Consider the following 12,904-nt stretch of genomic DNA (forward strand, 5'->3'; position numbering starts at 1 on the left):
TGATTCAACGGCAACGACTTTTAGCGCGAAACAACGGACAAGAACTGGAACTTGGAATGTATTAACTCTAACCCAGCAGGTTAAACTGGCACAATTAGCCAATGGCAATGAGGCATGCCTCTTTCGGACTGAGGACTGAGCGATGTCCGTTGGCCGAACTTTGGAGAATACAGATTGGCGTCGGATCAAACTCTGCTGTACTCTGGCCTATGAGGTGAACACGCTCCTCGCTACCGTGGAGTTGGTTTCCTGCTCAGCGCTCACACCCTCATGAAGTGGGAACCTATTAATGAGAAGATAATTGTAGCCAGATCAGAATACGGGTTCGAAACCTTGCCATGATCCAATGTTACGCGCCAACCGATGCTGTCGAATTGCAAGACAAAGAGAACTTTTGCAGTCCACTGAATGCTGTCGTGGATAAGATTCCAAAAGGTGATATCAAGATCCTCAAGGGCGACTTCAACACGAAGGTTGGTTCCGACAACTCGGACTACGAGCACGTTATGCGACGCCATGGACTCCGAGAAATGAGCGAAAGCGGAGAACTGTTTGCAGAGTTTTGTGGCAACAATGATATGGTGATTGAGGGATCACCCTTTCCTCATCGACCAGTGCACAAAGTGACATGGGTTTTCCGTGATGGCGTCACGGAAAATCAAATCGACAACATTTGCATCAGCCAAAAATACGGAGCCTTCCTGATATGCGGAACAAACGTCAGCAGGTGGAAGTGTAGAAGATCAATGGAGCGCCATCAAGAACGCCTTCATCGCCACCGGCGAGAATATTTGGGTGAGCTACGCACCCGCAGAAAGCAGTGGATCACAGATGATACCTAAAGTAAGCTATAAGAGCGAAGAAACAGCCGCGGTTGAGCGAGCAAAAACTCGAGGAACCAAAGACGTAGCCCTTCAGTGCCATTCGGTTCTCGAGAAGGAAATGAAACGCCCATGTAGACGGAACAAAAGAGTGGACGGACTCCTTAACCGACGATGGAGAGAAAGCCACAAACATCGGCGACATTCGTGTTCTCTACGATGTCTTACGTTATCGTCACCTTAATGGGACTAAGATGAATGCTACGATGCCCGTGAAAGACACGTCTGGGCAGTTACTGACCGACCCGGCTGACCAGATGAAACGCTGAGTCGAGCATTTTGGAAACATTTTTCAAGTGCCGGTCACGCCATCAACACCTCAGCATGATCCGCCAAGGGTTCGACGCATTACCCGTGTCAACACTGAAGCTCCATCAGTGCAGGAGATCGAAAAAGCCATCCGTAGCACGAAATCGAACAGGGTCTCAGGGGTCGATCGCACATCAGCTGAGATGCTCCAAGCTGACCTCTTAGTATCCGCACAACTACTGCATCAATTATTCCGCAACATATGGAAAACTGCGACTTTTTCGGCCGACTGAATGCAAGGCGTCTTGGTAAAGGTACCCAAGAACTGTAAGTAACTGTAAGTAGTAAAGGTACCCAATAACTGTAACTTATGCGATAATTTGCGGGGCATCACGTTACTGTGTATCGTTCTCAAAGTCCTCTGCAAAATCATCCTTAACCGGATACAGAAGAAGATTGGTGCGACTCTCCGACGGCAGTAAGCAGGATTCCGTGCCAAACGATCCTGTGTGGACCATATTGTCACGCTTCGTATTATTCTGGAGCAAATCAATGAATTCCACGAGTCTCTCTACCTGGTGTTCATTGATTACACCGCCTCAATGACGAAAACATATGGGAATCCCTCAGGCGCAAGGGTCTCCCAGAGGAAATCATCAGCCTCATTGAAGCATAGTACAGGGCATTTTCGTGCAGAGTACTGCACAACGGTGTTCTGTCCGATCCCATACGGGTCGTTGCTGGAGTGAGGCATGGATGTATACTAGGTTGTCCAGAAATTGCACGTGGTCAAAAAGCTTGGGGGCTCACCCTGCAAATGATAGCTAAGGGTGTAAGAAACAAACTTTTGTATGACGGCAACTTTCAAAAATGACGTTTAGAGGTCGCCCCGGCGAGATTTTTGAAAAATTGCCATTTTTCGTAATAAATTTCATACAAATATTTTTTACCGTACAAAAATTGGCAATATCTACTATTTTTATATTTTTTACCGCTTGATATGGATTCAAACTACTTGGGAAAAATAACTTACGACATGTTTTGCAGGTAACTTTTTGATACTGAATTTTTGAATTTACTAAAAAAAAATCATTTTTTGATATACTGATGGGTAACATAAAACGTATCTGAACCTAATGCTAATTTAAAACAATTTCCATAAAAAGATAGGACCGCCGAAGACAGCATTGCGTTTTTTTATCCGTTTTAGAGTTATTCACGTCTTCATGTAGAAAAATAATTGAGAATATCGACAGGAAAGTAAGATAAACGCGAAAATATGGCTCATCATTTTGTGGAGAATATATTTAAAGAATCAAAAGGCAGTACGAAGATTGTCAAGATAGGAATAAAGAAATCATTGCTAGTTTATCTCCATATGAAGGGATTGAATAACAAAAAAATAAAAATCAAATAATGATGCCACCATGTTTCCTAAACACAATCAAGACGAAAACTTGCTGAGCATACGTGGTTTTCACTTTGTATGTGTTTCTGGACAGTTCTTTTGTGATTTTTTTTAAATACCTAAAAATCCAAATTTCACCAAATAGTAAATCGTGAATAACTCTAAAACTGATAGAAAAAACGCCATGCTGTCTTCGGCAAAGTTCTTTCTCATAAAATTTTCTATCTTTTTATGGAAATTGTTTTAAATTAGCATTAGGTTCAGATAATTTTTATGATGGGTAAAATGCTTAGTATATCAGAAAATGACAAATTTTAGTAAATTCAAAAATTCAGTATCAAAAAGTTACCTATAAAACATGTCGTTAATTATTTTTCCCAAGAAGTTTGGATCCATACCAAGCTGTAAAAAAATATAAAAATAGTGGGTATTGCCAATTTTTGTACGGTAAAAAATATTTGTATGAAATTTATTACGAAAAATGGCCATTTTTCAAAAATCTCGCCGGGGCGACCTCTTATCGTCATTTTTGAAAGTTGCCGTCATACAAAAGTTTGTTTTTAACACCCTTAGCTATCATTTGCAGGGTGAGCCCCCAAGCCTTTTGACCATGTGAAATTTTGGGACAACCTAATGTATACTATCACCGCTACTGTTCCTCATCGTAATCGTCGAGATCCTGGTAGGTGCGATTGACCGTGAACCAAATCGTGGATTGCTATGGCAGCCCATTACCATGGAGCACCTAAATGGCTTCAAATTGGCTGATGATGTTGCTCTCCTAGCTCAACGGCGCTCTGATATGCAGAGCAAGCTCGATGATCTTGCCAATTGCTCCTCAGCGGCCGGCAGGTCTTACCCAAGGAGAATACATTTTACTAAGGTGGCGCAGATAAACATTGCAAACCACTGGTTGTCTCTTCCACTCTTCTGGTGTTCTTATGGAACTGAAATAGTGACGTCACTATTTTAGTTGCATAAGAACACCAGAAGAGTGGAAGAGACAACCAGTGGTTTGCAATGTTTATCTGCGCCACCTTAGTAAAATGTATTCTCCTTGGGTCTTACCATCGAAGTCAACAAGACCAAATCGTTGGATGTAAACACGGTCAACCCTTCCAGCTTTAAGATAGCAGGGCGATCAGTGGAGAATGTTGAAAGCTTCAAATATCTTGGTAGCCAAATGGCGGCAGATGGCGGCACCAAGATCGACATAGGTGCACGGATCAAGAAGGCGAGGGCTGCTTTTGCTAGTTTAAGAAACGTTTGAAAAAAACAACCAGATTAGTCGACGCACCAAAACCCGAATTTTCAACTCGAACGTGAAATCTGTGCTACTATACGCCAGTGAAACCTGGTGTGTATCAGTGGAGAATACTCAACGGCTGCAGATCTTCATCTATAGATGCCTACAGTATATAATTCGAGCATGATGGCCCAACAATTGGTTTCTTTAGCGATGTTGAGATAATTCCATAGTCTGAATCTGCATGCCAAACTGAGCCGAAATCCAAATTTTCATGAATTTTGGTGCCCGGGAACCAATTTAAAAATCAATTTGAAATTTGTATGGGAGCGATTTGTCGAAACACCCCTTGTCGCATTTTGTACTGGGCGGAGCTGTCAAGCAGTTGCCCAGCTGTCAAAAGGTGATTTCAAAAAATCTCTTTGAAATTGATTTTAGGTATCGAAATAAAGTTCAAAAAATCTGAAAAAAATCATAGTGGCTCAGAAAAAGGTGCTCTTTCGTTTAAAAATGAAAAATCTTTTTTCTAAATTTAAAAAGCCAATTGGATCTCCAACGTGGAGCTCCGTCGTCGATGTAATCAAAAGTCGATAGTGACCGAAATTCAGGAGCGAAAGTGGAAGTGGGTCGGCCACACTCTTCGCAGGGGCGGAAACGAAATCTGCAAGCAGGTGTTAGATTGGAACCCAGCAGGGCATCGCAGCAGAGGCAGACCCAGATGCTCATGGCGGTGAAGTCTCAACAACGAAATCAAGCAAGTCGACAGAAATTTTAAATGGCCACAGGCGAAGGCGATGGTTGGCAATCGCCCAGGATGGAAATATTTCAATTCGGTCCTCTGCACCACCGTGGGTGCCCAGGACTGAAAATAAGTAATAAGTGTTCTTTTGAAATTTTCTCCAAGGATTTCTTTAAACTATTAAAAGTTTCAGTTAAAGAAAGATTGCTGCAGGTATTCCTTAAATGCCTAAGTTTTTTCTACTATTTGAAGGAGTTTTTTGATGCCAATAACTTTTTACTAAAAATTAAATATCACTTTGAAACGAATTGCGTTGCGTTGCGAAACGAGTAACATAAAAATAGATAATTTTACCCTATCTTATTTTACACAATATATTTACAGTGCATCAAACAATTGATCGTACAGAAATTTTTTTGTCAAAATATTTTTTCATTCAAATGTTAATAACTTTTTTATGCGTCAATCAGAAACGCTGAAACTTTGACCAATCATGAATTATATATTAAAGCTCCATTGGTAGAATTTTCAGCGAGATCGAATAAGTTTTCTGAAAGTTATAGAACTTTTAGTAAAACTTATAAGATTTTTGAACACATTTTTGAACCATTATATCTTAATTTGTACTCGATGATTTTTTTTCAATTTTTTTTGAGTTACATCTTATACCTAAGGCTTTCATTTGCAGCTATGTTTGGGGTTTTATATTCACTCCAAAAAATATGGAAAATGTGCTTATGTAGTTGACGATGTTTAAACATTTAGCAAATTTTGCACATGTAATCTGCCAAACGTTTTCCACCAATAAAAGAGCATTAACTGAATGATCCATAGGACCTATTCTTCATATGTAGTTTAGTAGGTCCTGTATAAAAATATTACATTAAGAAAGTTTAAAAAAGTTGAAATCACTTGGCACTTTTATTGATCAAAATATGATAAATTTCCAAATGACACTCTGAACATATACGGATTTTTCATATTTTTTGTTGTGAAAATAAAACCTTAAACGAAGCTGCATATGAAAGCCTTAGGTATAAGCTGTAACACAGAAAAAAAATAGTTTCATCAAGTACATAATGTTTTAAAAATGTGTTCAAAAATCTTATAAGTTTTACTAAACTTAAAGTTCTATAACTTTCAGAAAACTTATTCGATCTCGCTCAAAATTTTGCCAATGGAGCTTTAATAAATGGGTTATAATTGGTAAAAATTTCAGCGTTTTTGATTGACGTATAAAAAGTTATAAACATTTATAGCGCATTTAGTTCACTACTGGACTATGGCACTAATTTTCAAGAGTGCGAAAACGCAAATAAAAGTGCGCGATTGCATCCAATCGACTCGGTGTCTTCAGAGCATTTATTCATCATACATCGAAGCATTAGTGCGCCGAAGACATAAGTTTGATTTGATGCAATCGCGCAGTTTTATTTTCGTGTTCGCACTTATGAAGACACAGTGTGAAGTCCAGTGGTGAACTAAATGCGGTACATATGAAAAATTATTTTGATCAAAAAATTGCTGTACGGACAATTGTTGGCACAAGAAGGCTTGGAGCACAGAGAGAATGATGGGCGGACCAGGTGGAACGTTATCTGGCGAGAATTGAGCGAGAAAGGAGAGAGGCAACCGCAAACCAAGTATTGTGGCATGCTATTTGGTCTTAGGGCCGATTTCTTCACCTACCCGGCTTAACGACGTAAGCCTGGTTTATCCTAAACCACACTTAAAGTTAAGCCGAATTTTTAAGCCAGGTTTAAATATTTGCATTTCTTCACACCGGCTTAGCAAATGAAGGCGATGGCTTACGCTAAGCCAAGCTTAACGAGTTTTCCCATATCATTCCAGTGGCTTTCCAATGGAAACGTCATTTTAAGCCGCCGATATTTTGAAATGCCCGTTATATGCAGTATGGAGTAACAACAACAAAACATCCGCTGAAATTTGAACAGGAAAAGCAAAATCGCTCGGTAATTTTTTCGGATGCAGAAGGAAATTAATAATGATGGTGATACCTAGACTGTTGATATTTTGCCCAACGCTAGTATCGAAGATCTTCGATTTAGTACCTACTTCATATGATCGTTCCACAACATTTGGAGTTCGAATTTGCTTTTCATTGTACAAAGTTGGAGTGCCACATTGCAGAAAAGGCGTTGCAATGTTGCTTTATGTTTTGATATCCAGAATTAATTCGAATAAATAATCTCCATTATCGCCTTGTTAAAGTTGCATTCCGATAGTGACTTTTTGAAAATGTGTTGGTCGTGTGATACTTCAGAGTCTAGACCATTTTGAAGGAATTTCCTCTAAGATTCCTCCAGGAATTTGCTTTGGGATTCCTCCAGGAACACCTCCAGGGGCTCCTTCAGGAATTTTTCAAGTACTTTCTCTAAGGGGTCCCTGCGGGAATTCCTCCAGAAAGTTATCTACGATTCCTACATGAATTTCGTCCAGGGATTTCTCAGGAATTATTCCAGGAATTCCTAGAGGAATTTCTCCAAGAATTCCTCGAGGAATACCTTCATGTTTTTCTCCAGGTAGGGTATGTGTTCCATCATTAATGTCACGCTCCCATATTCATCCTATTCGAAAACAAGCGATTACGGCACCGATTGATTCCGTTCTTTTTGTTTTCATGGGTGCTCACTTCTAAGGGTTCGTTCAAATATTACGTAACGCTAAGGGGGGAGGGGGTCTAGCTCTGTGTTATTTACAAAATTTCAAAATTCTTCATACAAAACTTGTTACGTGGGGGAGGGAGGGGGTCTAAAATTGTCAAATTTTGCGTTACGTAATATTTGAATGAACCCTAACAAAAATACAAAAATAAGAAACAAAACAAACAGCGCTTCAATTCTTTATTTTTCGTAGGATGAAAATGGGAGCCACATGCTTAAGAAGGGAACCAATACCCTATTCGTCTAAGATTTTTCCAGAGATTAGTTCAAGTTCCTCCAGGATTTACTCTAGAAACTCCTCCAGGAGTTTCTCCAGGGATTTCTTCAGCATTTCCTCTGGGGTACCTCCAGGATTTTTTCCAGGGATTTACCCAGAGATTCTTAAACAAGATCATCCTGGAATACATCAAGAGATTTTTCCAGGAACATCCTCAGAGGCTCTTTCATGAATTCATCCAGGATTTTCTTTGAGGGATCCGGGAATTGCTGCAGGAATTTATCTGCGATTCTCACAGGAATCCCCTTAAACATTTCTCCAGAAATTTCTTTCGGGGAGCCCTTCAAGCATTCCTAGAGGAATTCCTTTATATTTTTCTCCAGGAATTCATCTGCGATTTTTCCAGAAAATCCTTCAAGACATTCACCAGAAGTTTCTCTAGGAATTCTTCTGAGATAGCTCCATGAATTTTTCCAGGTTACTAGGTTTCTCTGAGATTCCTCCAGAAATTTGTCCAGGAATTCTTTCAGGAACACCTCCAGTTATTGCACCAGAAATTCCTCCAAGAACTCATTCAGGAACTCCTCCAGGGGTTCTTCCTGGATTTTCTTTAAGAGATTTTTCCTCTCTCTAGGAATGTATCTGTGATTCCTCTAGGAATTCCTCTGCAACGAGTTACAAAACATTTTTGCAGTGAAAAACAAATCACTAGAATATGATCATTTCTATCAGTACCATCGTGCTTATGAATCATACTGCAATTTTTTGGTATAGTATGAAAAACTAGTCCGTTGTGATACGGCAAGTATAAATATATTTCATAGTGCTGAGTTGCGAAAAGATATTTTTGCAATTACAAAAAACTTTGTATGCAACTCGTTGCAAAACTCGATTTTTTCAGCACTCGTCGTATTTATCCAACTCGGCAAGCCTCGTTGGATAAATGTACGACTCGTGCTGAAAAAATCATCATTTTGCAACTTGTTGCATAAATAACTATTAAAATCCACTTGCGTCATTTTTAGGTAGTGGAACTTATGTATTTTCGGCAGTTTTGTTTTCGTCGTCATGAAAGGTTTTTGGAAACCTTTTGAACTCAAAGTTGGCCATAAATCCTTCCAAATTAAGCTGAATGATATGGCAATGTTTCAGGAATTTTGGCCAACGAAAAACCCCCACGACAAAGAGAACAAACCTGCCGATAATAGCCATCGTCACCCTATTAGGCATTCAAAATAAGTCATGTTTAGAAGTACACCACGAATAATACTTTTTATATTTAGAATTATGAGTCATGAGTTGAATATTCGATGGGCTAAACGTGCTTTGAACTAAGTTTTTGTAAGAAATCAGGGTATAAAAAGTTATTAGAAGTTATTTTGTTATTTTGAGTGTAATTTGTTTGTTAAACAAATAATATTTCTTATACCAAAACAATGTCCATTGTGACCTGACATTATGGAAAGGACTGGATTAAAATAAATAGAAACTTCAATGCAAATGTGCTTTTGATTTCCAAATCAGGATGACAAATTTGCAAACACGGTGCCTTTTTGAAGACTTTCAATCAAATGTAAAAACTTGATTGTGTGGAGCGGACCTGGTGTGATGGTTAGAACACTTGACTATCACGCCGAGGACCTGGGATCGAATCCCACTCCCGACAAACTCGCAAAATGTGAGTTCTTCCTTCGGAAGGGAAGTAAAGCGTGGGTCCCGAGATGAACTAGCCCAGGGCTAAAAATCTCGTTAATACAGATAAAAAAAAAAAAAATTATTGTCCCAAAAACCTACACTCCGGTCAAAAGTTTGGGGTCACCCCCTCAAAAACATGTCATTTTTTAGGCCCATATCTCCGCCAATTTGCGTCCGATTTCAAAACCCTAGGTTTCATTCAAAAGATAATAAGTCAAAGAAACTTTGAACATGATTTAAAAGAAACTTTTTCAAAAAAATTTGTATGTAAATTTAACCCAAATTTGCCAAATTTTCTAAAAAATGAATATAAACTTACGGCAGTGTCGCTGGAAGTTGGGTCGACCAAATTTTAAGATGAGAGCGGTAATATGACCCATTTTCTATTAGCTTTCAACTGCTTTTTACAGAACTTAGCTAAAAAATCTAGAAAAAAAGTTATTAAGTAAATTAATCCTTGATGTCATCGACCAAAAGTTTGGGGTCACCCCTCAATATGATGTATCGACCAAAAGTTTGGGGTCACTATCGTAAAACATGGAAAAGTGATTTGGTGATATCTTCGTCATCTATAGTTCAATTTTAATTATTTTTGGCTCATTTCAAAGATAATTAACTAAATTTACGTTTGATGTCTTCAACTTAATGTATTTAACGATTTTTGTATATAAAAATGTTATGTAAAGTTGGCACATTTTACCACGCTTCAAAAAATGAGGCAACTTTACGTTAAATTTTAGTATGTAAATTTCAACAAATATGTGTGGTTCAATGTCTATGCAGTAAGTATCATTCATTTTGTTTCAAATAAGCCAAGAAGAATTAAAATTGAATTAAAGATGACAAAGATATCAACAAATCACTTTTCCATGTTTACGATAGTGACCCCAAACTTTTGGCCGATACAGCATTTTGAGGGGTGACCCCAAACTTTTGGTCGATGACATCAAGGATTAATTTACTTAATAACTTTTTTTTCTAGATTTTTTAGCTAAGTTCTGTAAAAAGCAGTTGAAAGCTAATAGAAAATGGGTCATATCACCGCTCTCATCTTAAAATTTGGTCGACCCAACTTCCAGCGACATCGCCGTAAGTTTAATTCCTTTTTAAAGAAAATTTGGCAACTTTGGGATAAGTTTACATACAATTTTTTTTGAAAAAGTTTCTTTTAAATCATGTTCAAAGTTTCTTTGACTTATTATCTTTTGCATGAAACCTAGGGTTTTGAAATTAGACGCAAATTGGCGGACATATGGGCCTAAAAAAATGACATGTTTTTGAGGGGGTGACCCCAAACTTTTGAACGGGAGTGTATGTTGAATATGTATTTTATATTGACGACGCGCTGGATGTAGATTATCATTTTCTATATGATCGCCTCCATCCGTATCCAAAAGTTTTACAATTGTATCGTTCCTAAGTGTACATGTTTCATTGAAAATATTTTCTGCTGTTTCAAAAATGTATCCATGAAGCAGGTGAAGAAACCCAAACTCTGCAATTTGCGGCTTAGGCCTGGCTTAGCGCTGCTAAGCCACCTCAGAGCACCGCTTAAAATAAGCCATACTTAATGTAAAACGTAGCTTTATTAAACCGGGTTTAGTGGTTAAGCCGAGGTGAAGAAATCGAAAAAAAGTTAAGCCTGGCTTAAAATTTTGCTAAGCCTGGTTTAAAATTTAAGCCCGGGTGAAGAAATCGGCCCTTAGAGTCAATATGAAGCAGACACACACACACACACACACTCTGAACGTACAGTACGCCAGCGTGGTGCTACGCTAGGTGGAAAAATAAATGTAATGTATTGCCAACAAGTGAATTTAAATGTTTGGACCAGTTTCATAAATCACTACGTTACTTTTAAGTATGTGCCTACTTTGAAGTATGTGATAAACTCAGAAAAATAAACGAAGTCAACCACATGGTTATTTAAAACGAAACTATTTATTCACGCTTTCTTTTGCTAAAACTGCATCTTTACACACTTCGCTGATCCACTTTGCCGACAGAACGAGCACCTTCCGTAACGGTATAGCTTCATCTATAGTTGTTCTTGGTAAACCCAAAGCCTTGCTGGTTCTTTCGGGACGCTTTTCGTTCTGCCGGCATCGATTCTCGTTTTTTATTGTTTGATTTTTCCTTTATCAATATGATTTGCATTTAGTTATTGTTACTCTAGATTGTTAAAATTATTAAAAAAAAGTTCACTTGGTCATCCGCTAAATATAAAATATTTTTTTAGTTTTAGTGTTACGCATACATCACAATTTTCGTCTAAATTTTAAGCTTAAATTTGGCCGAAAGGGGTTGTTTTCTGTGGTTACAGTTATAAACATTGTCTAGATTAGGTAAAATTTTAGGTGTAAATATTTGCTGCTTCCGCTCTGCTTCTTTTTTTTCATATAAAAATAAATTAAAATTTTCGATTTTTCAAAATCTAAAATTTTTCTAACTAAATTTTTGTTTCTCAATTAAAATCACATTTTTGTTTGAATAAATAGGGTTTTCACTCATTCGAAAAATATTTATTTGCCTCCAGGTTGTGAGATGTAGCTCTTCGTTTGTATTCGGTCAGCTTGGCTGTGGGATTTGCTTCAGATTGTGTTTGAATTAATTTTGTTTTTTCCTTTTGTAAAAATATAAACTTGAAACACTTGATAGATTGTAAGGCGGAACAGATAATAGCAGTAACCGAACAATGAGCGGATGTTTGAATGTCTCTTTTATGTTCTTTATGTACAATTCTATTGAAGACTGAGGGATTTATTGAATTAATGCTGTGCTACATGCTAGTTTAAACTATTGTTTTTGATTTATCGGTAAGAAATGAAAATATTGTATGGGCTGTCGGTATAATCGTAATCAATAGTTCAGCGTGGAAAGTCAAAGACAAGATTGTAAAAGTAGTTAACTAGTAAACAAAAATCACCACCACCAAAATAAAGAAAAAAACATTGTTCTCAGAATACCGGCTATGGATGTGTCACTAGCTAGTGCTATGATAAGTATGGAGATAAAAATCACATTTACTTGAGCTTATGTTCTGGTTTGTCCTTTATCGATTATAAGTTATTTTGAAAACAAAACCTTGCTGCTTGATTTGTTCGTCTCTAATATAAAACTATATATCAAACAAAAAACGTAATCATTAATGCATAAAAACAAATCCATTAAATTAATAAGGAATTTTCACACGCAATGGATTCCAGAAAAGCAAAAACGAGACCAATGTCAATGCTGCACTTGTGAAGCATTCATAACAAGAGATGCACTTCTCGGAATGTGAATTTCTTGTTGTTTTTTCTTGATGCTACATATTCTTACAAACTAGCGTCCATCGTTACTGGTCGATGTTCAACTATTGATATTGCTGCCGCCGTTGAGTTGATTGTGAGCCATCTGAAGGATGTCCTTCTTTTCCTTGGGAAATCGTAGCTCGCGTCCAGCCAACCGAGCAGTCTCTAGTTCTCTTTCGGCAATAGCAAGCTCCCTGCTGAGCAAACCGGGATTTTCGTGTTCCCGTTCGATCCAATCGAGGGCCATCTGCTGTCGCATCTCGTCATCTAGCGAACGGTTCGAGTAGTGGGCGACCACCTCCTGTCGGGAACATTGCCTCTCACGCATCGCTTTCAGGGAACCGTTCCAATGCAGCAGCTGAAACACCGTCATCAACTCCTGGAACTCGAGCATCGTTCGACCTTTGTTGGTCTCCAGCATGAATCTGCGTAAGAATGAACCAACGTTATTCTCGTTATTCACAATTTGCCAACTAGAATATAACATTCTTA

General features: G+C 38.1%; 1 protein-coding gene across 3 annotated transcripts in view; it reads right to left on the bottom strand.

The window, feature by feature from the left end:
* Positions 1–11,038: 11,038 nt before the first annotated feature.
* Positions 11,039–12,904, bottom strand: part of LOC109420628 (protein limb expression 1 homolog) — a 197,643-nt gene continuing 195,777 nt past the window's right edge. For all 3 annotated transcript variants that reach the window (XM_062850191.1, XM_029852849.2, XM_062850192.1), the window contains exon 5: positions 11,039–12,837. In XM_062850191.1, coding sequence (XP_062706175.1) covers positions 12,471–12,837 — 367 coding nt within the window. In that variant the 3' untranslated portion in view covers positions 11,039–12,470. The remainder of the gene's footprint in view (positions 12,838–12,904) is intronic.

Source organism: Aedes albopictus, chromosome 2 (genome assembly GCF_035046485.1).
Source record: "Aedes albopictus strain Foshan chromosome 2, AalbF5, whole genome shotgun sequence".
Taxonomy (NCBI): domain Eukaryota; kingdom Metazoa; phylum Arthropoda; class Insecta; order Diptera; family Culicidae; genus Aedes; species Aedes albopictus.